The 25,973-nt window shown below is 23.8% G+C and overlaps 11 protein-coding genes across 11 annotated transcripts; 4 read left to right on the top strand and 7 right to left on the bottom strand.

The window, feature by feature from the left end:
- Nucleotides 1-661: 661 nt before the first annotated feature.
- On the top strand, nucleotides 662-1,667 carry PCHAS_0621700 (pre-mRNA-splicing factor CWC15, putative; the record flags this gene model as incomplete). The annotated part of the gene is made up of 2 exons (XM_016797541.1): nucleotides 662-716; nucleotides 934-1,667. The coding sequence occupies 2 exons, from the start codon at nucleotides 662-664 to the stop codon at nucleotides 1,665-1,667; spliced, it is 789 nt and encodes a 262-aa protein (XP_016653482.1).
- Nucleotides 1,668-2,241: 574 nt separating this feature from the next.
- Nucleotides 2,242-3,638, bottom strand: PCHAS_0621600 (Obg-like ATPase 1, putative; the record flags this gene model as incomplete). The annotated part of the gene is made up of 3 exons (XM_016797539.1): nucleotides 2,242-3,326; nucleotides 3,421-3,467; nucleotides 3,589-3,638. The coding sequence occupies 3 exons, from the start codon at nucleotides 3,636-3,638 to the stop codon at nucleotides 2,242-2,244; spliced, it is 1,182 nt and encodes a 393-aa protein (XP_016653481.1).
- Nucleotides 3,639-4,341: 703 nt separating this feature from the next.
- Nucleotides 4,342-7,335, top strand: PCHAS_0621500 (zinc finger protein, putative; the record flags this gene model as incomplete). The annotated part of the gene is made up of 1 exon (XM_730191.2): nucleotides 4,342-7,335. One exon carries the CDS (start codon nucleotides 4,342-4,344, stop codon nucleotides 7,333-7,335), a length of 2,994 nt encoding a protein of 997 aa, XP_735284.2.
- An 851-nt stretch (nucleotides 7,336-8,186) lies between these two features.
- On the bottom strand, nucleotides 8,187-9,770 carry PCHAS_0621400 (rhoptry-associated leucine zipper-like protein 1, putative; the record flags this gene model as incomplete). The annotated part of the gene is made up of 1 exon (XM_729924.2): nucleotides 8,187-9,770. The coding sequence occupies one exon, from the start codon at nucleotides 9,768-9,770 to the stop codon at nucleotides 8,187-8,189; it is 1,584 nt and encodes a 527-aa protein (XP_735017.2).
- A 981-nt stretch (nucleotides 9,771-10,751) lies between these two features.
- PCHAS_0621300 (protein pelota homolog, putative) lies at nucleotides 10,752-11,906 on the bottom strand (the record flags this gene model as incomplete). The annotated part of the gene is made up of 1 exon (XM_737392.1): nucleotides 10,752-11,906. One exon carries the CDS (start codon nucleotides 11,904-11,906, stop codon nucleotides 10,752-10,754), a length of 1,155 nt encoding a protein of 384 aa, XP_742485.1.
- A 1,293-nt stretch (nucleotides 11,907-13,199) lies between these two features.
- On the bottom strand, nucleotides 13,200-13,874 carry PCHAS_0621200 (conserved Plasmodium protein, unknown function; the record flags this gene model as incomplete). The annotated part of the gene is made up of 1 exon (XM_736337.2): nucleotides 13,200-13,874. The coding sequence occupies one exon, from the start codon at nucleotides 13,872-13,874 to the stop codon at nucleotides 13,200-13,202; it is 675 nt and encodes a 224-aa protein (XP_741430.2).
- A 1,049-nt stretch (nucleotides 13,875-14,923) lies between these two features.
- PCHAS_0621100 (V-type ATPase V0 subunit e, putative) lies at nucleotides 14,924-15,443 on the top strand (the record flags this gene model as incomplete). The annotated part of the gene is made up of 3 exons (XM_016797538.1): nucleotides 14,924-15,042; nucleotides 15,220-15,267; nucleotides 15,374-15,443. The coding sequence occupies 3 exons, from the start codon at nucleotides 14,924-14,926 to the stop codon at nucleotides 15,441-15,443; spliced, it is 237 nt and encodes a 78-aa protein (XP_016653480.1).
- A 655-nt stretch (nucleotides 15,444-16,098) lies between these two features.
- On the bottom strand, nucleotides 16,099-16,651 carry PCHAS_0621000 (conserved Plasmodium protein, unknown function; the record flags this gene model as incomplete). The annotated part of the gene is made up of 3 exons (XM_016797537.1): nucleotides 16,099-16,205; nucleotides 16,301-16,363; nucleotides 16,507-16,651. The coding sequence occupies 3 exons, from the start codon at nucleotides 16,649-16,651 to the stop codon at nucleotides 16,099-16,101; spliced, it is 315 nt and encodes a 104-aa protein (XP_016653479.1).
- Nucleotides 16,652-18,097: 1,446 nt separating this feature from the next.
- On the bottom strand, nucleotides 18,098-19,537 carry PCHAS_0620900 (common gametocyte gene 1; the record flags this gene model as incomplete). Its single annotated transcript, XM_728035.2, has 1 exon — nucleotides 18,098-19,537. The coding sequence occupies one exon, from the start codon at nucleotides 19,535-19,537 to the stop codon at nucleotides 18,098-18,100; it is 1,440 nt and encodes a 479-aa protein (XP_733128.2).
- Nucleotides 19,538-22,230: 2,693 nt separating this feature from the next.
- Nucleotides 22,231-22,985, top strand: PCHAS_0620800 (40S ribosomal protein S5, putative; the record flags this gene model as incomplete). The annotated part of the gene is made up of 2 exons (XM_729536.2): nucleotides 22,231-22,305; nucleotides 22,476-22,985. 2 exons carry the CDS (start codon nucleotides 22,231-22,233, stop codon nucleotides 22,983-22,985), a joined length of 585 nt encoding a protein of 194 aa, XP_734629.2.
- Nucleotides 22,986-23,562: 577 nt separating this feature from the next.
- On the bottom strand, nucleotides 23,563-25,857 carry PCHAS_0620700 (conserved Plasmodium protein, unknown function; the record flags this gene model as incomplete). The annotated part of the gene is made up of 1 exon (XM_733626.2): nucleotides 23,563-25,857. The coding sequence occupies one exon, from the start codon at nucleotides 25,855-25,857 to the stop codon at nucleotides 23,563-23,565; it is 2,295 nt and encodes a 764-aa protein (XP_738719.2).
- Between the last annotated feature and the right edge of the window lie 116 nt (nucleotides 25,858-25,973).

The raw sequence follows: 25,973 nt of genomic DNA, 5'->3' as shown, positions 1-25,973 counted from the left end.
CAGCCATTTCTCGCTGTATTATCAAATTTGTTTCATCTTTATTAATACAGTACCAAATATAAGCATGCGTTTTCTTTAGCTTTATTTAATTATTTTTAAGTTTGTCAAACATTCGAAAAATATTTAATTTTGGAAATGATAAATGAGAAAAAGTATATCACTGCATTATTGTGAAGAGTAGGAAAAAAAAAAAAAAAAAAAAAAAAAAAAATTTACAATTTTTTAATACTATATATGCTTTAAAAAGTGGGCGATTTGAAAAATAAAATTCGGATCGTTTTTAAATAATTACTTCCTACTACTACTTCTTACTTCTTATCATTCTTATTTTTATTATTATTTTTATTATTTTTGCTGCTTTTGCTGCTTTTACTTTTTATGCGAAGGGACGCTTAGGAAGTTTACGATAAATGCTGGAAGTAAATTCACAAAAAAACGAACATTACAAAATAATATAAAAAAATACTATAGCCATTTATTAATTAAGTGCCATTATTTAGTTATGTATATTATATGAAGAAATGAAAATTATATAATTTAAAAAATTGTAAATATTTTATTATATATAAATTCGTATAATAAAATATTTACTATATACATATACTACCGCATTATTATATGCATCAAAAAATAAGAATAGCAATACCAAATAAATAAAGCAATGACAACAGCACATAGACCTACATGGTACAATGCCATTGGTGGGGAAAATCAGGGTAAGCACCAACAATAATATATAACACAACTAAGCTTGTTAAAATGTTATATTCACAATTTAATCTTCATGTGGTTCATCAAATCTTTCATATATTTAAAGGCTTATTTTGCTTCTCTTCTACAATTTATATTTCGTTTCTTTGTTCCATGTCTTATTTTTGCACTATTCACATTATTTTTTTCCTGTTTTTTGACTTTTTTTTCTGAACATGTCAGGTGGTAATAGGAAAGTTGGGCAAACTGCAAAAGTTTGCAGCAGGGACTTGCCTGGACATACGAAAATGAAAATGAGAGACTTGAGTGACTATACAGAGGACAAAGAAATAATCAAAAATAATTTAATTGAATTAGAAAATAAATCTAGTGGACGAGAAGGAAATAATAATGATGGTAATAAACTACTAGCCATTGAAAATATTAAAAAATTAACAAACTGTGATTATAATAATCCCTTTCCAGAGGATGAAGATGATGAAATTCAGGATGATTGGAAAGGGCACAAAACGAAAAAGAAAAAAAAAAATAATAATAATAACTATGAACAAAGTGATAATATGTCTGAAGACAACAGTAGTGCCAACGATAGTGACACAAACAGTGATGACGATGATGAAAGTGATGAAATGGATGATGAGTCGGATGAAGAAGAAAAGGAACTAATGAGAGAACTTGAAAATTTAAAAAGAGAAAAATTAGAAAAATTGAAAAGGGAAAAAGAGGAAGAGGAGCTTATGAAAAATAAAAAAAATAATGTTCTCACAAATAATCCTCTTATAAATTTAGAAGATAGTGATAATGAAGAATTTGAAAAACAACAAAAAAAAAGAAAATGGACTGATGAAGCTATATTTAGAAATACTTGTGAAAAAAAACCCAAAACAAATACGTTTATAAATGATACTGTGCGTACAGCATTTCATAAAAAATTCTTATTTAAATATATCCACTAGATTTTCATAAAAAATTCTTATTTAAATATATCCACTAGTATTTTATTGTTAACAAAATATATTATGGGCATCACTTATCATGCTTATGCAACCAAAATAGGCACCCATGTATTTATCCCATCCTTATTTCGTAAATTTTATTAAACTTATTCATAAAAGACTTTGAAAATGGCAATTATTTTTACCGATTTTTTGTTTAATTACATTTTTAACTCTTATATTTTTTTGTGTTTTTCCTATTTCATGACATATTATTTATCCTATTTTTCAAAAAAAAACGACACACATGAACAATATATTTGTGTGCGTTTTTTATTAACTAGCCATAATCATAATTTTATTGTATTTGTAAAAAAAAAATTGACATAATTTTACCTGACCGTTCATAATTTTTTTAACAGTTTTTAAAAATATTCGTAAAATATTGATAAATACAACAAATGGATAGATCACTCATCAAATGAAAATCATAAGACGATGTAAAATAGGTTGTATGTATTCCATACAAATGTTTAAAGACACATTTTCATAGTTATCCGTATTTTATTCAATTTTTTAGAGTTATAAAAATAAATTATTTTTTTCCTGATGAAGATACATTAAATTTGAAAAATATAATATCTCCATCCTCAACTACATAATCTTTTCCTTTTTGTAAATATTTTCCATTAGCTTTTACTTCTCCTTCTGATTTAAATTCGACTAAATCGGTATATTTATAAACTTCTGCACAAATAAATCCTTTTTCAAAATCGGTGTGTATAACACCAGCTGCTTGTGGTGCTTTCGTACCTTTTCTTATAGTCCAGCATTTAACTTCATCTTGACCACAAGTAAAAAAATGTATTAAATTAATTTCATAATAACCAGTCTTAATAATTTTATTTAACATACTATTTTTAATATTATTTGCTTTAAAATATTCTTCTTTTTCAGTCTCAGTCATAGACAATATTTTTTGTTCAAATTCTGCACAGTAAGGTATAATAGTACCTTTATTTTTTTCTTGTACCCAATTATATATTTTAGCTAGATATTTATTTTTTTGTCGAATAAAATCATGTTCACTCATATTAACTAAATAAACAACTGGTTTTGCAGTTAAAAAATTAAATTCATTGATAACTTCAATTTCTGAACTTTTCCAAGCTCTATCTTTTATCCATTTATGTTCTTTTAAATGCTCTAAGACAATAGTTAAAACATCATGTTCATTTTGTTTTATTTTATCTTTTTTATTTCGATTTAAAACTTTCGATATTTCTTCTAAGTTCCTTTCACAATTACTTATATCTTTATAAATTAATTCAGAATTAATAATTTCCATATCTCGAACAGGATTTATATTACCTTCTGTGTGTATAATATCTTCATTCTCAAATGCTCTAACAACATGATATATACCATCAACTGCTGCAATATTTGATAAAAAGTTATTTCCCAATCCTTCACCTAAATGTGCATTCTTTACTAATCCGGCAATATCAAATATAGAAAGATATGCATGTACAGAACTTTTGGGTTTAAAATGGTCAACTAGCCAATCAAACCTCTCATCAACAACATTTACTTTTGCTTCATGAGGATCGATTGTACAAAATGGATAATTTTCTGCAGGGATATTCAACTTAGTTAGTACATTAAATGTTGTTGATTTTCCTAAAAAGATCAAAAATATAACAACAATTTTATATTCATATTGATCAAAAAATATATCATACGTATGTGTGCAAATTTGTAAATTTCTTCTTACCCACATTGGGCAAACCAACTAACCCCATCTTTAGAGTGTTCTTGGGTCTGTACAAAAAAAAAAAACAAAAAAATATGACATTATACAATCTCTATATACATAGATAGAACTATGTTTTATTGTAAACTGATTGAACCTGTATAGCTATTTATTTTTATTTAGTCCTACCTTCCTAGTAATAATACCTTTGGCTCTTCTTCCTTTTTTTTTGGTGCCATCTTGTTTTTTTATGAACAAAAAAATAATATCAATTATGTAGGAATAAAAATAAAATAAACAATTTGCTTATCACAAACTTTTTAAAAATATATTAGTCCCAATTGGTACTGTTGTAATTTATTTATAAAATATTTTTTTTTTCATAAATTATATATTCTATAATAAGGTAGCCTTTTTTATATTGTACAAAATGTAGCTATGGAAAATTAATTCGACTTATATGCATATTTTAAATAGGCTTATTTATTTACTTAACCTTTTGTACTTTGGCAAGAATATGTAATAATTAAAATTTTGCATGAACACTATATTATTAAAATTATTTTAATTCGATATAAGGTGCAGAGAAAATATTAAAAAAAAAAAAAAAAAAATTCCTACATTTTGCATAAGCATACTTGTTATACATACTGACCAACTTTATAAATAAAATTCACTACATAATTAGTAATATCACAAAGTTTGGTCATATATTTTTTTTATTTAATTAAAAATAAATCGCATATTTTTTCAGACCAACCAGTACAATACTGTAGGTCCAGCATAGTGTCACATAAGAATGCATATATAGCATAGTCATGCTTTATTTTTTTTTTTTTTTAAATTATATGGTTAAAATATTTGTTTTTTATCTCAATTTTAAACATATTAATGACAGAAAAAAGAATAAACAACAACAATGTTATAATATTAGCTTAGAGGATGTTTTATTTAATTATATATAGTCAGGAAAATATAAAAAATGCTAGTAAATGCCTAAGTATATTTGAAAATATATATATTTATGATGGGAATAAAGTACAGAAAATAAATTATATCAAAAGCAGCATTGATGATAAGGATATTGAAAGTAGCTTTGTAACAAAAGAAAAAGAAAATATACAATATAAATATATACAATGTTTAAATAAAAATAAAATTGAATATTACACATCAACATTTATTGAGTTATGTGTAAATAATACGGAAAATTTCGATCTATATTTGATCGAAGGAAATGAAAAAAATTCAACTATAGATAAGAAAGAAGACAAATCACAATACTTTAAAAGTTATACAAATTTTGATGATACACGAATAAAAGAGAAAAAAACAAATATTCAAAAAAATGCAAGAAATGTTAAAAAAAATAATTTAGAAAAACAAACAAGTACTGAAACAAATCAGCCACCTATAGAAAATCAATCTCATCAAAATGAACCGAACTTACCATTACATAGGTCTCATATGTTATTCATTTTATCTTTACCATCTTATTTTATTTTTTATGATTTTTTTTCTTTAATATTTGAATATATAGATTATATAGATAAAATAAAAATATTTTATCTTAAAACAAACTTTGATTTATTTGCAAAAAAAAAAAAAAAAATCAGACAACCCTCTCCCAATCATACAAATGCTACCAATGAGTACTTCGATGAAAACCGTGAAAATAAAAATGTATACAACGATATATCTAATGAACAAAATAAAGACGTTTCCATTTTGAAAGAATCACAATTCGAATTTGAAACAAACACCCAATCTGATTCCACCCTAAGTAGTATCACAAACTCAAGTATAGACTCCTCTGATTTTTTGTCAATACGTCGAACTAAAAATACGTTCATAAAAAATAATGCAATAAACTATGATTGTACTGATTTTGCACACAATGGTGAAAACACCAATAATGAGCTTAAAAAAAAAAAAAAAAAAGAAAAAGAAAAAAGCTTGAAAAAAATAAAGCAGAAAAATGTAGACCTTACGAATGACAACAACACGGAAAACATATCAATGGAAAAGAAAATCGAATTTTATAAAAATTTATATAAAATTTTAAAAAAAAAATGGAAAAAAAAAAAAAAATATAAAACATATTCCATTTTAATACTATTTAAAACACAAATATATGCAGATATGTTTTATAAAAATTTTCATTGTAAAAATATAGATTTATTAATCAAAAAAAATATGTCAAAAAGAAATATAAATAATTATCCAGTTTACAAAAATTGGAACATTTACTGTTTATTTGTCAGTGTTGTATATTATATTTTAGATCAAAATTATGAACAAGGTCAGGTAAAAATATCGTACCAAACGTCAGGCGAAATAAAAAACGCACAAACTAATGGCCCACAACATGTGGTATCCCAAACCTATTCAAATTCTACAAACACAACAGACAAACAACATAATCAAACTATCACTACGAATAAGTCAAATGAGCTAGCTATTTTAAATAAAAAACAATCTGAAAATAATGACACTAGCGAAATAAAGTCAGAACAAATATTGCACACACTAAACATTTTCGATATAAATAATTATGAACAATTTTTTAAAAATGTTATAATTGATGGAAATATATGCATATCTACATGTATATTTTGTATGGAACGTTTAGGAAATTTTATATATTATATAATAACAAGAAATAAAAAATGTGATAAAGAATTATATAATACTAATAAATATTACACATCCGATAATTATATTAACATGTCATGTAATGCATGCATGTTCATAATTTTTTATGATATTATTTCAGAACATATAACTAATTATTTTCCATACATTATCAATGATGTTCCAAAAAAATGTATCAATCCTCAAAGGAATGAAAATGATACAAAAAAAAATGAACAAATATATCCACAAAATCAAAGGATAAATAAAATTATACAATTAAACGAAATAGTAAAATTACTAAAATGTAAAAATTGTAATAATATCGATGATTTATGGCTTTGCTTAATTTGCTCAAATATTGGATGTGGACGATACAAAAAAAGCCATGCAAAAATACATAGTTCAAAGTTTAATCATAATTATTGCATAAATTTAAAAACAAAAAAAATATGGAGTTATCAAGAAGACGCATTTATAGAAGATAAAATAGATAGCCAAATAATTAACAACAATACTGAAGATATAACACCCTTTTCAATTAATAATGCATTCGGGAATTATTGTCCTGCTAGCCAAAATAATCGATATAGCCATCATACAGCTAAAGTGAAGACAATAATTGATGAAAATGAAAATAATAATAAAATAATAAAAAATATAATATATGATAAAACCGAAAGCGAAAGCGAACATACACACACTCTTATATACAATGAAGATGAATATCTAAGAGATGATGTAGAAAATTTTAAATATGACACAATGTATGAATATAATAATGAAATATATGATAAAATTTTTGATATATTCACTAATGATACATATATTGATGATAATTTAAAAAATGAATTACTATATATTCTATATTCTAAGCTTTCATATGAATCAAATATTTATAACAATGCTTTAATTGATTTGCAATATAAATATCTGAACAAGCTAGAACAAAAAAATATATACATAAAAAATATGCACGAAAAAATTAATGAAATTAAAAAACAAAATAATCAAATTACCAACTATATTCAACATATAGACAATTTAATAAAAACAAAAAATTCTGAAAAAATACAAATGCAAAAAAAAATCGATTTTTATAGGGAACTAAATAATAATATAATTGCTCAAAAAAAAAATAACAAAAATGCCAACACCAATAATAATGGAAATAAAATCAACAAACAAACTAGCAAAGTTGATGAAACTGACCAAGACAATGATTCAAAAAAAATAAAACACCTAGATCAAATTATAGAATCTTTGCAGTCCCAAATTGATAAATTACTAATAGATTTGTAGAGTCATACTACAAAAAAAGGGCATACTACCCCTATATAAGCCAATAAATTTTTTTTTACTTTTTTATTAACATGAAATAATTTGGCTAGCTGATAAAAAAACGTGATATACCTACTCTATCCAAAATTATTGTTTAAAGTAATTAAATTTAACCATCTTTTTTAAATATACAAATGTTTTAAAGGTATAAAAAAACAAAAATTTTAAATCAATAACCAAAAGCGAAAAGAAAAAAAACATGTATACAAAAATTCTTAAAACATAAAGATCCACGCGAACATATATAAAATATAACGATATGTAAATGCAAATTTAAAGAAAACATATCATTTTCAAAATTATAACCCAAACACACATCCATAACATATATTGCGAAAAAATAATACAAAAATTAAAATAAATATATATTCACATATTAAAATCTATAAAAATAAATAAAAATTAAAAATAAGGGTTTATATTACCCGAAAATTTGAGAATCATCGTATTTTTTAAAATATATGATCCATATATAGTTTATTATTTTGTTATCCATAAGCATACAATTATTTTTTATGTACTCTCACCCACATTTGTGTGAATAACTAGCCAAATAATAACCATATACAGACAGGCATATATTTATGAACTGTTCATGCAAAATTGTATTATTTTTTATTTTTTTTTTTATTTAATTAGCTAATTGTAACATTTTTTTTTGTTCTACATAAGGGTATGCACATTTTCTTTAATTTATTTGTTCGTTATTATTTTTTATGGATTTTATAATTTTTTTCAACTTTATTTGATTTAGTCGGCATACTAGGAATATGTCTATTTGCTTAAATTAATAAATGAATATCATGCAGTCCTTAAATTAAATTAGAAAGCATTGTATATAATTTTTTGAGAGTTATCTCGTCTTTTTTAAATATGTTGAAAAAGTGGTTTTTCATATTATTGTCAAGATTGAAATGTTTTAAATTATTATTTTTATTGTCATTATTTCCTAAATTGTTAAATTGTTTTAAGCCATATTTTGATTTATTTTTTTTACCGTATTTTTTATAATATTTGGATTTAACACGTTTTCCAGCTCCAGTAACATTATCATTATTTGGATTATTATCGTTGTTGTCATTGTTATCATCATTATTGTTATTATCGTCAGTTGGTTTTCCATTTTTGTATGCAGTATGGACTCGTATGTTCTTTAATTCATTACCTGCCTTGCTCATAGTTTTATCGATTGTTTGAAGTAACTCTCCTTGTCCTTGGATATTGTTATATACAATATTTCCAGTATTTTTTAATTCAACAGATAAGTTCAATAAGTTTGAAACTATATTTTGAGCTAAGTCAACTCTTTGTGAACCTTCAGATTCTCCATTTTCGTTACTTAATTTTATTGCCAAATCTTTTAATTCATTTGATTTGCCCATTAATACGTTAATAATGTCTTTGTTTAATTCAACTTGAATTTTTTCTTTATCTAATAAATCACCTTCTAATTCTAAAACTTGGATAATTAATTTTAAGTATTCTTTTTGTTGGAAAGAAATATTATCAGATTCTAAAAGTTTTTTTAACATATCAATAACTTCTTGAATTTCCTTTGAACCCTTTTCTTTTTTTCCATCATCATCGTTATTATTATCATCATTTGGGAAGTCGTCGTCATTATTGTCATCATTTGGGAAGTCGTTATCATTATTATCATCATTTGGTATATCATTATTATCATCTTTTTGTGTTTTTACAAGACATTTATTGTTATTATTTTCTTGAATACTCAAAAAGGATTGAATAGTTTCGAGGTTTGCATTTCCTGATAACATGTTTGAATAAGTTAAATTATTTTTATTTGGATTATTTTTTAATAATGTAAATTTTTCATAGTTTTCATAATTTTCACTTAAAAAGGAAAGGAAGTTATTAAAGTTTTCATTTTGTCTATGTAATGTTTTTTTAATATTTTTTAAAATATGGATTAATAATATTTTTCTTTTTTTCTCTTCATATAATATATCAGAAAAATTTGCTGCTGGATTATTTGAATCTTTCTTGTCTTCATAATTTTCTACAGTTAAATTATTTCTAAGATTGTTGTTCGTTTCTTTAGGATTAACATTATTTGTGTTGTTTTCATAAAATCCTTCTGTATTTAAATTTGCAAACTCTTTATCTACTTCTTCTAAATCTTCTTCAGCTTTCTCTTTACCTTCTTCATATGCATTATCGATATATGATTCTTCGGCAAATTCATTTATTGCATTACCTTCGTTTTTATTTTTTTCATTCTCTAATTTACATGCTGCTTTATTTTTATTGTTAATTTCGTTAGTTTCATATTTGCCACCATTTTTTCCAACATGAGGTACACCATTAGTAGCATCAACACATTTATGGGAATATACAATCAATTGTACAATTGCCAAATAAATAAAAATTTTCATTGTGTCAAACAAAAAGCAACAAAAGATGTGTTAATAAAAAAATGTCACTGTCAAATATTCAAAATGAATAATTTCCAATTTAAAAATCTTTCGCACAAATTGCGTTTTTGCAGATGTAAGTAAATACTTTTTTCTAATTTTGTTTTTTATATTATACAACCCAAACAACGAAAACTAAACTAAACTAAACTAAAACGAAAACGAAAACGAAAACGAAAAGTATTACAATTATTATGTTAAAAAAAATCGATAATATTTCACAACATAGACATATATACTTTATATATATAATTTTTTTTATGGAATATTATTAAATGTCTATATAATATTTTGCTTGCTTATTTTTTTGTTAAAAACGGTAGCACTGCCTTGCACTGCCAAAAAGCGCCCCTACGCTATTCAGCATTCACAGCATTCGCAACATTCGCAATGTTTATATTTTCCACATTGGGAAGTAAACATGCACACGCAATGGGAGAGGAATGTACAGTACGAACTATACTAAATCGTTATAATTGCCTTTGAAGGGGAACACCATTTATCACAGCTTTTTCAGCACATACGTGTGTAGAATATATGACCTGTATACTACCCATAGAACAGTATAAAATAAAAAAATGATATACAAAAAAAAAAATTAATATATCTATATGCATGCTTTGCATACGTGAACTCACCGAAAAAATAAAAGAAGGTATTGATAGTTATCGACAATATGCTTTCGTATGCATATATAGGGGTAGAATTTTTTTAAAAAATAGAATAAAACAATAATATAATGCATCATAATAATATGTGTATATTTTGTACACCTTAAAAATAAAAAATAAACGAAAAAAAAGGTAAATTTAAAAAATAAAAATATATCTAAAAATGGAAAAATATAAGGGTTTCAAAATGTATCGCGAATGGGCTAACTATTTGATGTTTCATTTTTTCATTTTTTCAAATAAATAATATTTATTAACACATGCCACTTATTCAGACAGAGTCATCTTCGTAATATTTTTTTTCATTTTCAAAAGTAACTGGAAATTTTAAAATAGCAGCAATACCGGTTAACGAATTTAATTGTTCGCCTGATGTATGGTTATCAGAAAAAATAAATACCTTCCCATTTTTTTTTACACTTTCAATAATTTTAACGTATTTTTTTCTACTATCAGCACTACAATTTCTTATTTTCCCATCAGTAATTAACAAAGATTCAATAGCATTTAATGAAGTTGCATATTCAATTTCTGAATCTCCATAACATATTTTTTCTTCATCGTTTTCAAATAATTTATAAAATTTATTAAGTATATCTACATGTGATACAACTTTCATATTTAAAATAACTTTCTTCATATTATTATCATTTATTATTTCATTTAATGAATTTTTATATATGTTACTTGTTTTGACAATTATAAATTTATTCTTTATACCCAATATTTCTTTATTATTTTTCATATCCGATTTTTTATATATATAATCAAAAAAATCAGTTTTAAAAAAACCAGGACCCCCTAAAACGATACATTTGATTTTTTCATAATTTAAATTTTTCATTAAATTAGATAATACATCTTTAAAAAAATTATCTAACGATTTTTTATACATAGAATTTATACTATTTTCACTTTTTTTCTTATGAATTACTTTATTTATGCTAAAAACTGTCTTATATAGATGATCAGTCATTAGGTACATATTTGCATGTCCACAATCGATTAGTAAAATACCAACCTCTGAAATATGTTGAATATTTGTACATTCTTCTAATTTATCTTTAAATATATTATCCCAATTTTTTTTTATTATTTTTATTTTTTCATTAATACCTATATCAAATGTGTGGTATTGTCCAATTTTAACAAATTCATTATTCTTTACATTTTTACCTGATATTCTTAAATTATTATTTATAGAATCAAAATCTATTTTAGTTATACTTAAAACTAACATCATCTTTCGTATTTCAGTAGCATATGAATTATTTCCTAGTTCTTTATGAACCTTTCTTGATGTATAAGCTTCGCATAAGTCGTTAATACTAATCAAATTATACAAATGCCATAAATCATCATTCTCTTCCGTTAAAAGAGATATTGTCATACTATCATGCTCTGCTTTTTTATATAACAGCTTCATTGTCACTAATTGGATATTTTTATTTCAAAATAGTTTAAAAACTTTTTATTTAATCGGGCAATTACTCTTTTTAACATGTCCGTGCATGTAAAAATTTACTTCAATTTTATTCTTCTTCCTATGATTTCTTCCTTTTTATATTTAGTTCTAAAAATTTCTCAAATTATTTTCCAAAATATATACATATAAAAATGTTCTATACAATTTTCTTTAATTCTTTTTCCCCTTTTTTAATCACAAATTTGTTTTCCATATTTCTTGTCATAAAAAATATTTTAATTAATAATGCATGGGTTTGTTACTAAGCCATTTTTCTGCGCTCTTTAAAATTTTCACCTAAATCAAGATAGCCAAAATGTACTTTAAAAATGACGATATGCAAATAGCAAGTAAATTAAGAAATGTAAAAACAAATAAATAAGCAAATAAGCAAATATACAAATAAACAAATAAAACACCTTTCTATTGTTCTACCTACATATGCATGCTTTACTTAACATGCGCGCAGCCTCCTCTTTCATTGCTCCGCCATTTTTTGAAAACAATTTATTCATACATACCATTAAAAATATATGTATATCAAACAAGGAAAATTATTAATTAGTCATATTAAATTATGTCATAGCAAAGTTTTCAAACTATTAACAATCGTCATGTTCAAAAATAAAAAATTAACATTATTATGCATAAGCCTATTTTAATGCCTAACAATGCATACAATTTTCTTTGGCCTGTTTAATGACATTATTTTAAGACACAAATTTTAAATTCTTATCTATAACACGGAATATAATATTAAGTTACTTTCTACGAAAGCCTGGATTATGTTCTCAAAAAATATGAACAAATCATGCTTTTCTCAAAAATATGACCAAATGAGTGGCTAGTTGCACACAGAAAAGCTTTAAATATAATAAAACAGGATTAAATAAATATACTAAAAATTGATATTTCTACATTGGTAGAGTTTTGACTAATGAATGTGTTTACGCAATTAAAAGGTAATGACACTAGGCATACAGCCTATCAATTTATACAAAAAAAATTAAAAATATTTAAAAACAAAAGAAAAGTAAGAACAATTAGGTAACCAAATTGTTGCCTACTTTATGATTTAATATAGGGTATTCCCCAAAGTGAAAAGTAGGGTAAACAAACACTTAAAAAATGATAAAAAGAATGAGAAAAAATAGAAAAAAACAAAATAATAAAGTAAAAATTTGAATTTATGCATTGCAAAAATTAAATATGCATATGTGTATATAATGTGAAAGAGAAAATGGAAAAGTATAACTAATTTTTTCGTAATTTTTTACATTTATAACATTGGACATTTGAATAATAATTTTTTGCTTTGCAACTATAGCATTCATATTGCATTGATGCTTGTCCAGTATTTTTATTTTTATTTTTTTCATCACTTTTGGTGTCAAATAAAAAATTATCAAAATATGCATCACTCTGTAAAGATAAGCCATAAGCTTTTTCAAATACATCCTTTTCATATTTTAGTTTTTCTTCAACAATATATTTATGAGATAGCTTATTTTTTTCAATACTCTCATTAAAATAATCGAACGAATTATATGAATATCCTAGTTTTTTCGATTTGCTCTTATTACCTTTATCATCATTTTCGGTTGAAGAATTTGATCTTCGGGAATGTTTTTTTTTCTTTTTTAAATAGCGATCTGAAGTACCACTAGCATTTTCTATATCACCAGTTTTTTTTGATAAACTATAGTAGACACTTTCATTATTATAACGCCGATATTTATCATCCTTATTTTTATTTCCATGTCTATCATTCTTACTATGGTCATTATAATAATCCTTATCATAAATATGATATTTTTCTTTATCATATTTTTTTTTCTCTTTACTTTTATTTTTTTTACTACAATAATCTTTTATTGTTTTATTATCTTTTTTTATAGCATGGTCTTCATATTTTCTTTTTTCTTTCATTTTAAATGTTTTTTTGCAAACATCATTACGGTTTAAATTTATTTATTTTTTTTTCACGTTCGCCATTCACAATTATATTATTTATGCATAACTATTATTTTCGTAAATATAAACACTTTATAAATATATGAATATTCATATGGATATACAAGTTCGTATGTCAATCTATTGGGAAATGAATCTTTAAGGAACGATGAAATTAATTTCATTTCCACCCTTAAAATTTTTACGTATGCATAATATTATTTATGTATATATATATATTATTTTTTTTTGATTTTTTCATTTTCTCCTTTAAAAAATGTAATATTCACGCTAAGATGTTTATTTGCAATTTTTTTTAACACTTTAAGATGATTTTTTTTTTGTTTTTTTAATATATGTATATATATATAAATAAAAAAGCAAATTTATTAAAAAAAAATATTTATAAAAACAAAACAAAAAATAAAAAATTGGGATCTTATTTTTACGAATAAAATTTTCCCTTTTTTATTTAAATAAATATATATGCGTGGTACATATAAATTTATTTGCTTTTGTTTTTAAAATCATTTCACATTTATATTTACAGTTTTATTATACTCTCTCTTCCCTTCATGCGAATAGTAGAACATAAATAAGTAAGTAAAGCAAACTAGCGAATAAGCAAATGTCCATGTGTCAGTAACGATAGGCAGGGGAATATAATTATTATTATTTTCATTATTCCCCTGCTTGTCAGTACTGCCATATAAATGCGTGTCCCCTTTCCCAAATCAACATAAATAACAACACAGAGAATAATCCATATCCATCATTACATATGTTTCTTTTCCCTTTGCACACGCATTTTATTCTATATTTTTTAAAAAGAAAAAATTTTCCAATTACCCAAATTAATAATTGCGAATGAACAAGGGTTTTCATTTAAAATACTATTAAAGAAAAGAAAACATATCACTGAAATTAAAAATTTAAGGGCGTGGGGGACTTGCATGCTTTTCCATAGACAACTGCACTTAAAGAGTTCCGATTTTTACATATTTTTTTTTCACGTTTTTTACAGGATGGATAACAACATTGTAATGGGAACATACACATTCCTTATCATTTGGTTTGTGTCTTGTATTGTATTTTGCATATTTTTCGCAAGAAATGGAAAGATACCATTGAAGGATATGTTTAAGTAAGTTGAAAATGGTTTGCCCTTATCACCTATTTTTTATGAGCTTTCAACTTGGTACACTCGTGTGTGTGCATGCTAGGGGCCTTAACTCTCCACCTACTATTTCGCAATTTCGCTATCTCACTATTTCGCTATTTTATTTTCCTAATTTTTTTTCTAATTTTTCCGCGCTAACAGATTAATCATTACGCTGGTTTCTATAGCCGTGTTTTGCTTGTGGATATTGTAAGTTTAAGAAAAAATGAAAAATGAAAAAGATATGCCCATTTATTTCGCCCGTTTTGTCTATGTTACATTTTTACACAATTTGTATAATTCGCTTTTTTAACAGCTGGCTATGTGTTTATATTTCTCAACTAAACCCGATGATATTCCCTCAGCGGAAAATCCTTCATGATTAGCAAAAAAAAAACACATGAAGAAAAAAGAATACGATATATATCAGCTTTACACATAATGAAGTACAACATATTTGCATTTATCTACATATAAATAATTAATTTAATTTGCGATTCCAATTTTATTGAATAAGTGTAATATTCGTATAATATGGTTTGTTTTTTTTTTCTCTTTTTTTTTGTTGTTTTTAAATAACTAAATAAAAAACATTCCGCTTTAAAAAAAATAAATATATTTTTTTATATACGTAAGTATATGAGTTGTTAAAAGTTTGAAAAATGTATAAAGAATAGTAAATACAATTTTTATTAAAAAAAAATAAATATTTATAAGGGAACTATGCCATCTATTTTATTCGGTGCACACATATATACAACACAATATGTGCATCCCCCATTTTAAAATTGTAAAAAAAAAAAAAAATTTAAACATGTTCTCTATATTTCCAATAACACGGATATAAAATACGAAAAAGAATAATTCAATTGCCAATACTTATCAATCAAAACAGGAAAAAAAATTATAAATTTTTTATCAAGCCCATACTGAGGGTTTATGAAATGAGAACCTGCCTGCTGTTACTAGCTATTTGCATAATCACTTAATAAACAGATTGTTCAACTTTGTATCTTTTACAAACATTTGTTTATGCATTTTTTATTTTTTTCTTTCCTTTTCTTCATCCAAGCTAGCTTTAAATTTTTGCAATTCTGCCTCGACCTTCATGATGAACTTATCGTCATCTTCATCATCATCATCCCACCCTAAAAGAAAAAAACATCAAAAAATGTAAAATAAGTAATATATATTGCCAAAGCGTGACACCCCGTACTTCCTTGTATATAATTTCAAAACTAACCTGCTGCTCCCCAGTCTTCTTCCCATTTTTCAAGATCAGTATCAACATTAAGAGCTATGCTGCCTGTCATAAAGAAAACCAAAATAGCATTATACAACCGTATCAATAGGTAGGAAATATTATGTAGCAAACCCAATCATATGCATCCCATTTTATAGTAGCATCTATAGTGACGGTTTAATTGTCACGAGTTAAGAGGGACTTACCCATTTCTTCAAATTCTTCAAGTTCATCATCAGGCTCATCAAATATGTAGATAGTGTCATCACTTATTTCATTTGATTTGATGCCATGCTTATTATCTTTCAATAAATCATTTTGATTATTTGCCCCTGATATATTTTTTTGCATTTGTACACACTATTTTGAAATTAAAAAAAAAAAGTTGTAAAAATAGAAAAAATAAATTGAATGTTATTATTTTATATTATCCTTTTAATGGAAATTAATTGTATATATGATATAAGTGTTTTGATACCTTCTCTCATATATTACTTAATTATACTTTTACTAATCGATTTTTTATGTTTGTAAAACAAAAATGAAACTTGTTTATATTTTAATTCGTTTGTTAAAAATTTTATCATATTTCTATTTGTAAAATATTAATTAGCGGAAAGTAATTTTCTTTAAAAAAAAATTATAAATAAAAATATATATTTTTTTTAATTTATTTTGATCTATAACTTATATGTACATATAGTATGTAGCTATTCCGCCATCCTCTTACCTCTTTTTATTTTTATTCATACTATATATATATATATATATAATTTTTTCATCCTTTTAAATATTCACATGCATATAAGCATACATAATATGTATTACTTTATTATTCCTTATTATATTTTATCATCTATTCCAACTATTTTTATATATTAAAAAAGAAACAAATTATATCCTAAAAAAAATAATAAATAAAATTCATACCAATTATATACACCATATCCTTATCCAAATAAACCACCATAAAGTTTATTATCAAACTTGTTATCCTCCTAATCAGGTTCATAAAAAATATACATTATATACACATACTCTGTATACATTATATACACATACTCTGTATATATTATATACACATACTCTGTATATATTATATACACCACAACTCTCCCTTTCTATGAAAACGAAATTTACCGACAAACGCTTTTCCAAATAAATCATAACTTCATTTATACATTCTATATGCCTCTCTATTCTCAACATCACTTGCAGTCAAAAATGAAATAAAACAAAATAAAGCAAAATAAAGCAAAATAAAGCAAAATAAAATACTATACTATGTTCCATTCTTTCTCTTTCTCCCACCTCCATACTCATCCATCCATATATGCATACACCCCATGTGTGCATATATAAAGAGGATAGAGCCAAATAAAAAAACCCTTTCCTTTTACCCGATAAGAAACACAGACTTTCTCCATTTCTCAATCGTATTATACAAAAGTAAATTCAAACTTTAGTAAGTAGTTAAACCTATCTTGCATCTCATTCATTTACTAAGTCTTAATAAGTTTAAGCCTTTTAAGCACGTAATATATATATCCAAAAAAAAAATCATCATATACGATATACACAAAATAATCATACAGCATTCCACATCATATAATAGTTGAAATTGTAATGCATGTATTAAGAAAAAAAAATATAATAGCATAAATAAAATCAAAGTAAACGTAAATAAAACGTTGCTATATATCACGGATATACTGTTTTAAAAACAATGAAAACTATGCTTGAATAGAAAATTTGTTTTATCAATATTGTCATCTACAATCGTCTTGTGTAAAACTTTTACTTGCTCGATACAAACATCGATAAGTTGTTTACATTATATGGAAATGCTTTGTTAAAATTAAATACTAAATCGGCAAATAAATAAACTAAACCGGCTCCTCCTTCATTCACATAAATTCCATAGGAATATGGGATATTGTCAAAGGATATACTGGGAGATCCTGAAGTACCAGTGGTATTATTCTTTTCAAGAATGCTTGGTACAAATATATTTTTTCCACTTACAACTCCATTTATAGTAATACTACTATTATTTTCAAGTCCTACTTTTATACTATATTGTGATAAATATCCAGTGTTACTCTTTTGAATATTAGTTACATTAATATTTGTTATTCTAGACATTGCAAAACCTTTTTGTTTTGAAAAAGCATTTTGACTTAATGCTAAGAAATATAATGCTATTGAATTTTCATCCATAGGAGTTTTTCCTGAGCTAGATATAAATTTTTTAATTTGCTCTCTTGAGTTAAAAAATGATTTTGATACTAATAATCGTTCTTCTGGGTTTTTAACTCCTTTACCACTTATACTTTTATCTTTAACTGTTCTAAATGGTATATCTTCAGCTTCCTTTGATAATATATTTAACAATTTTGTTTTTTCATCTTTGTAATTACTATCTTCTTTGTAAACAGGTAACATGCTTTTGTTTTCTAAAGCATAAGATAAAGTAATTGGAAATAATTCCTTTACATCGATGTCTGTGCCATTATAAGATACTCTTAAACCAAATTTTGTGGTTCTTATAACATCTATTAAAAATGTTGGAAGTGGGCAAAGATATGCGATGTCTTTATTCTTAAATCCAGTTCGACTATCATAATGTCCAACTAAATATGGTAATTGATATGGTGCATTTTTCATTTCAGGGAATGTAAAATTTCCAACTGAAATTGTAACATTAGATAAAATTGCATATATTCCTAAAGTACTATCTACTTCATAACTACTATTTCTTTCACCCTTAATATATAATCCATAAATTGGTGCATTGTCTACTTTGAATTCATCTAAATGATTTGATATCAATCCCATTATAGTAAAACATAATGATTCGGGCTTTAAAGTTTCTCTTAATACCTTTTCTTTATCTCTTGGATTAAATTTGTAAACACCAAATAAGATTTCTAAATCATTTATTAAATATCTAAAGTCATCCATATTTTTTTTTAAAATCTGTCTTGGTTCATTTACACTGAATTTTTGTTGTTTTAATTCACCATCAATATCTGTGTATAATTCATAGTTATTTTTTCTTTCATAATTTATATTCTCTCTTAAGTTAAATGGTTTATCATTCATAGTACCATTCTTTTTACTTTTCCTTTCTAAGTCTTCACTTATAGTCTTTGCAGCTTCCTCATAGTTACCCTTAAATGGTCTTATAGCTGCAACACCGTATAGAAAAAGAGATATCAATAAAAGTTTATTCATTTTTATATCTGTCTTATTAAGATTAGAGACGTTAACGATTTTGTATATGTATGTATATAGTGTGTGTCTGGACGATGCCTTGCTTGGTAATTTTAAATAACGTATTTCTACAGTATTTGAGAAAACAAAAATATATAAAATAGTAAAAAATGTGCACACAAAATTAAATCAAATTGGTAATATTAAAATATTCAAGTTTGAAAAATGATCAAAATAAAGAAATATAAAAATATAAACATAAAAATATAATCATAAAATATAAACATAAAATATAAATATAAAAATAAATATAAACATAAAAAATAAAAATATATATATAATAAAATTATAATTATAACAAAAAATATATAATAATAAAAATTTAAATTATAATAAAAATTATAAATAAAAAGGGAAAAAAGCTAGTCTACAGCGAGATATTCGCTATATAGCCCTCAAAATAGGCAATTAGCTACTTTTGAAAAAAAAATAGCCAAAATTATGAGCTTATTAGGTGTACATACATGTGTAGGTTTTTTTCTAACTTTTTACTAACTTTTTTTTTTGCATATGTAGCTAAAAATAATTGAAAAGTCGAAATAATTATGTACTAGTCATAAAAAAATTAATAAAAATTTATAATATAGACAAATAGTTATTAAAACGTGAATATTTTTTTTATATAAGCAATTATTATATTTTTAAGACAAAAAAACCTTTAAAATAAAAGGAAAATTACAAAAATTAATTCATAGATTGTCTTATATCCTAATCTTAATTTTATCACATTGAAAGAAATACTTATTAAGAAAATTTTAATTCAATGAAGTGCGCTTTATTCGCAGATTAGTATGCTGCTTAAGAATATATGCCCATATTACACAAACTTTAAAGTTATGACCATTAAAAATATGTACACATATATGTAGATTTATATGTGTGCAAAAAATATGTCTAAACTTTAAAAAGAGTTGCTTATTTTTATTCCTTATTTATAACTTTCTTTTAATAAAACATTATAATTGGTTTGACTATTTAAAATAAAATTCTAAGTTATTTTTTACATGCAACAACTATGTAAATTAAATAAATTGTAGTGACAACAAATGGACTTTGTACTGCTTTATATTGAAGAGGCAAATAAAAACTGAGAATGTCACCTTTTTAGTTAAGACAAAAAATAAATTACATATTACGTTTGTTATTTTTTTTTTACCATTTTTGTTGTAAGAAATACAAAAATTAATGTTAAACCCATACTAATGTTTTTTTAACGATTTCAATTAAATTTGTCATCATTGTGTCAATACAATGTTTGAGAATGCTTTTAATATCTTATATATATCAATAAAATAAAATATATAAAATTAAAAACAAAATGGGAATTCATATTTTCATATGCCAAGTCTAAACATTAAAAAAATACCTCAATAGTATTCTCAAAATATTACAAGCCAACTAGGTGTTGCTTTTCTTTACAGTTTTTTTATGTATATAGATCTATAATAAAAAAAATATTCCCAACATATTTTTGTATTTTTTTAAAATAAAACTTAAATATATTTTTCCATAATAATAGGAACAAAATATTAGTATATAATTTTTTTGCACATTGTTTTCAATTCAATTGAAGATTAATATGTTTTAAAATTTTTTAATTATTCTCTATATAATATTTTTGTGGAAAGAGGGATTGGAAACAATTGAAAAAAAAAATATATACAAAAAAAAGTTAAAACCTTAATTTTTCAAATTTTTTAATTTATGCTTTTTCTAGAATAAAAACGTAAATAAAAAAATGGATATATTTTTAATTTTGCTATATTTATTATATATACCAACATTTTGATGTTACATTGGTATGTATAAAACAAGATATTATATAATATATATTATATATTTATTATTTATATAATTATTTATATAGCTTGTAAATATATTTTTCCCTATATTATAAGGCAGTATATAGGGGGTTTTTAATTTTCTCGTATCCTTGCAGTGAGTATTGCATATGACTCTGTTATTGACGAAAAATTATCCACGGTTTAAAAAAAGCTAAAAATATGCATTTATTGCAATGCATGGTTAAAATATATATAAATAATATTATGCATATCGTATAATAAAAATAATATATACATATATATAATCCATGTTATATATAACGTTTTTTGAGAGGAAATAAAAATACAACAAAATTAAGTTATTATATAAGCTCCACCTGACTGTAAAAAATTATTTGTAAAAAAATATTTTACATATATTTTTTATTTAATAAAATAAAATACTTAAATTATGAATATTTGATAAACTCTTGAATTTATAATAAAAGGTAAGAAATCATAAAAATAATAGATTTAGAAATATACTATGCATTTTTAAATTTCATATATAATATAGTTATTTTAATAAGTGTATAATATTATTATATAATATATTGTAAATATGTTCCAAAGTTATATATATTATTGTAGTAAATAAGTTTATAAAGTAAAATAGTTATAGGAAACTATAACAATTTTTTTATTTTTATTTTATGATTATTAATTTTTTTTATTATCCTTAGCCATAAGGAGTGTTTATGCTTGCTCGTTTTTTTCCCTCATGTACTGACATATATTTATTTATTTCCATTTTATAAGCTTGCATTTTTTTATGTACTGTTCATATATTATCTTAATTTTTTTTTTTTAATAGCTAACTAATTTAAAAGAATGGAAGCAACATCTGATATAAAACTTTTTAAAAAATGGTCCTATGAGGACGTTAACATAGCTGATCTATCTTTGGTAAGAATAAAAAAAAAATGATATATACAAATGAGATTACCTTTGTAATATGTTTCCCTGCCTATTTTGTGCCCCTTCATTTGTTATAGCATAATGAATGATTGGTGGAAAAATACCGTATATATATGAACATACATATTATTATATACATTTTTTAATTGATAATATAGGTGGATTGTATTGCTGTATCCCAAAAGGCCTGTGTTTATACACCACATACAGCAGGACGTTATCAAAAGAAAAGGTTTAGAAAGGCATTATGTCCAATTGTTGAAAGATTAGTAAACTCAATGATGATGCACGGAAGGAATAATGGTAAAAAATTAAAAGCTATAAGAATTGTTGCTTATGCTTTTGAAATTATTCATTTGATGACTGGAGAAAACCCAATACAAGTTTTTGTAAATGCTGTACAAAAAGGTGGACCAAGAGAAGATTCAACAAGAATTGGATCTGCTGGTGTTGTCAGAAGACAAGCAGTTGACGTTTCTCCATTAAGAAGAGTTAACCAAGCTATCTATTTAATCTGTACCGGTGCAAGAAATGCAGCATTTAGAAATATCAAATCTATTTCAGAATGCTTAGCTGAAGAAATAATACACTGTGCCAATGAATCTTCAAGTTCTTATGCCATTAAAAAGAAAGACGAAATTGAAAGAGTTGCTAAAGCTAATCGTTAAATTAATTCACCATATTGTGTTCATGCATTTTTTTATTTTATTCATTATTATGAACTTTAAAAAATGTACATAGAAAACGAGAAACGATATTTCGAACTTCATTTTTTCAATTAGTTTAACATATATTTATTTTCTTTAACTATGCTTTTTAAAATGTATTAAAAGAAAAAGAAAACACAAGGGAAAAAATATACATTCCCACAATTCTACAATTTTGAATTATTGCAATATTATTTGCTTTGTATGCCCATATATATTATGATCATGTACATACACGTGATCAAAAAAAAAAAAAAAATTCAAAATTTTATGAACAGTTAATACGAAAAAATTAAAATAATAATAAGTCATACAAATAAATGCATAAAATTTAGCTTATTGGCTAGCCAAAAAAAAAAATAAAAAAAATAAGCAAATTTAAAAAAACAAATAAAAACGTATGGCTATACAAATATTTATATGCCTATAATGTTATAGACATAATAAAAAAGTAAGGCAATATTTTCGCTTATATAAAATTGCCAAAGGCATATTGCTACTTGCGACATGTTTGTCTTACCTTTTATTTGCATTAAACTCACTTTATCATAGTATTATATTCGTATACGTGTAAATGGAAAAAAACAAAATAACAACACTGAATTAAAATAGAAATAATTTTATAAAAAAAAAACGGTTTTAAATTAATAGTAAAAATATACAAATTAATATGCAACATAATACTCATTACAAAAAAAATTATTAAAATATTTAGGAGTAATGCAATTTTATAAATAGCGTTTAAAAATATGCACACTTCCATTCTTCTTTTAAAATTGGATAAAATTATTTTTATATTTTTTTCAAAAGATATATTTTTTTTGTCCACATCGTTTTTTTTTATTTTGTATGTTAATCCGTATGTACAAATTGTGTTTCTTTTGTTTATATTTAAACTTGGTGCATGATCAAATTCGGTTTTCGAAAAATAATTTTTGTCACCACCTTCTTTATTTATGTACTTATTATTATATGAGTATGGAATATCTTCATTAGAGTTACAGCGGTTCGCCATATAATTATTATAAAATTTAGTGGATACACCATTTTTATCTTTATATGAAATGTTTTCTTTATTATGATCAGCTTCAGTTGTTTCTTTTTCATCAACTTCTGTGGATGATGTGTTTGAAAAATATAAAGAGTTATCTTTATTGTGTTCATAAATATGTTTAAGTTCTAATTGATTAGGATTAACATTTATTTTTTTTTCTTCACATTTATTCATATCATTTGAATTATTTTCAATGACTTTAAATTGTCTTTTTTCGATCATACTTACATTTTTATTCACAAAATATTCTTCGTCCTCAAATTCTAATTCCTCTTCTTCCATATCACTAGCTGTTTTATTATATTTGTTATATTTTATATAGTAATCTTTATATTTATTTGTGTTTTTTATTATTTTATTAAGCTCCCTTTTTTTCATAGACAAATGGCTAGTTATTTTATCTGAACTGTCTAGAGCTTTTAGTTTTAAGTCGTCCTTTTTAATAACAGACTTTTCAATTGCTAGACTTTTTTTCGTTATTTTATTTTTATTGTGTATACCATTTTTTTTTTCAGATTTTGTACTTTCGTTTGGCGCATTAAAATGATTTACAACGGTATTAGAAATGTTTATGTTTTTTTTTAAATTGTCATTATAATTTATTTCTCTTTTGTCCAGATCAGTATTAACATTTTCAATGTTTCGAGGGAGCCCTGCTTCATTCATATTTTTATTTTTTTCTTTTGTCTTTATATGACTATACATCCACCCTCTTAAAATGTGCAGAATGTGTATTATACAATTTTTTAAAAAAGAGAAAATAACAAAATAATGATAAAATATATAGTTGTTTTTTTTCTTTATATTTTGTTTTAGTATGGCAAAATATTTTGAAAAGACATTTTTATTTTTTATCTCTATTTGATTATTTTCAGTTTTTAAGTTTGGTTCATGAACTGGCTTGCTCTTCTTAATCATAATTTTATCGTAAATTTTTGTTTTTTTTAAAAACCGTAAAATTGCAAAATAACAAAAAAAAAAATATATGTCCCTTCTTTTAATCATTATATTTGAATTATTATTATTATTCTTTTTTTCTTTTTTTAAAAAGTTTATTTTATAATATTTTGTTACAAGGTTTATCAACTTCATAGATATCGTTAGGGGAGTGATAAGCTCACATATAGCTAGTATAAAATAAAAATACAAAACATATTCGGTTATATTATATTGTCTTATTCCTAATAATATTAACAAAGTATATACAAATATATAGTTTGTTGTTATATAAATATTTGTGTGTGCATTTTTTTTTTTATTTAGATCTTTCAGTTGGCTAGTATTTATTGTCTTTGAGTTTTTTAATGTGTGTTCATAATAGCTATTTTGGTCAGGTAAAATATGTGTACTATTTTTGTTACTTATTTTATTTTCATTTTCCTTTTGTTTAGTTCCTGACATTTGGTTGTCCTCTATTCCCATCACATACTTTAGTTCATTGTTTTTTCTCCATTTTATATAAAATTCTAAAATGAAAAAGGCCAAAGATAATATAACATATATAATACTTATTACATAGATAACATTTTCATATGTTTCTTCATTCTTTTGGACTATTTTAAAAAAATATAAATTGTTAAAATTTTCTGAACTGTTCATACGATTTTGTGTACTTTGATTAAAAAAAAAATGTATAACAAAATAAATCACAAGAATATTTAATAGTACTAAATTTAAAATAAGACGAATAATATATATAGATGAAAAATGTTTTTTAAAAAATCTGTCAACCACATTAATATTTTTTTTCTTTTTTTCCACCATCCTGTTATTCTCCATTATTTTATTTTATTTAGAAATTTGAGGATTTTATTTTTTTTTTTTCTTATTAGCTAGTTTAACGATTAATGTCATAATTACACATGATTGAAAACATATTTTAATATAATAAAAAC

Source organism: Plasmodium chabaudi (genome assembly GCF_900002335.3).
Source record: "Plasmodium chabaudi chabaudi strain AS genome assembly, chromosome: 6".
In the NCBI taxonomy this organism is placed as follows: Eukaryota; Apicomplexa; class Aconoidasida; order Haemosporida; family Plasmodiidae; genus Plasmodium; species Plasmodium chabaudi.
This window is presented reverse-complemented; position numbering and strand designations above follow the sequence as displayed.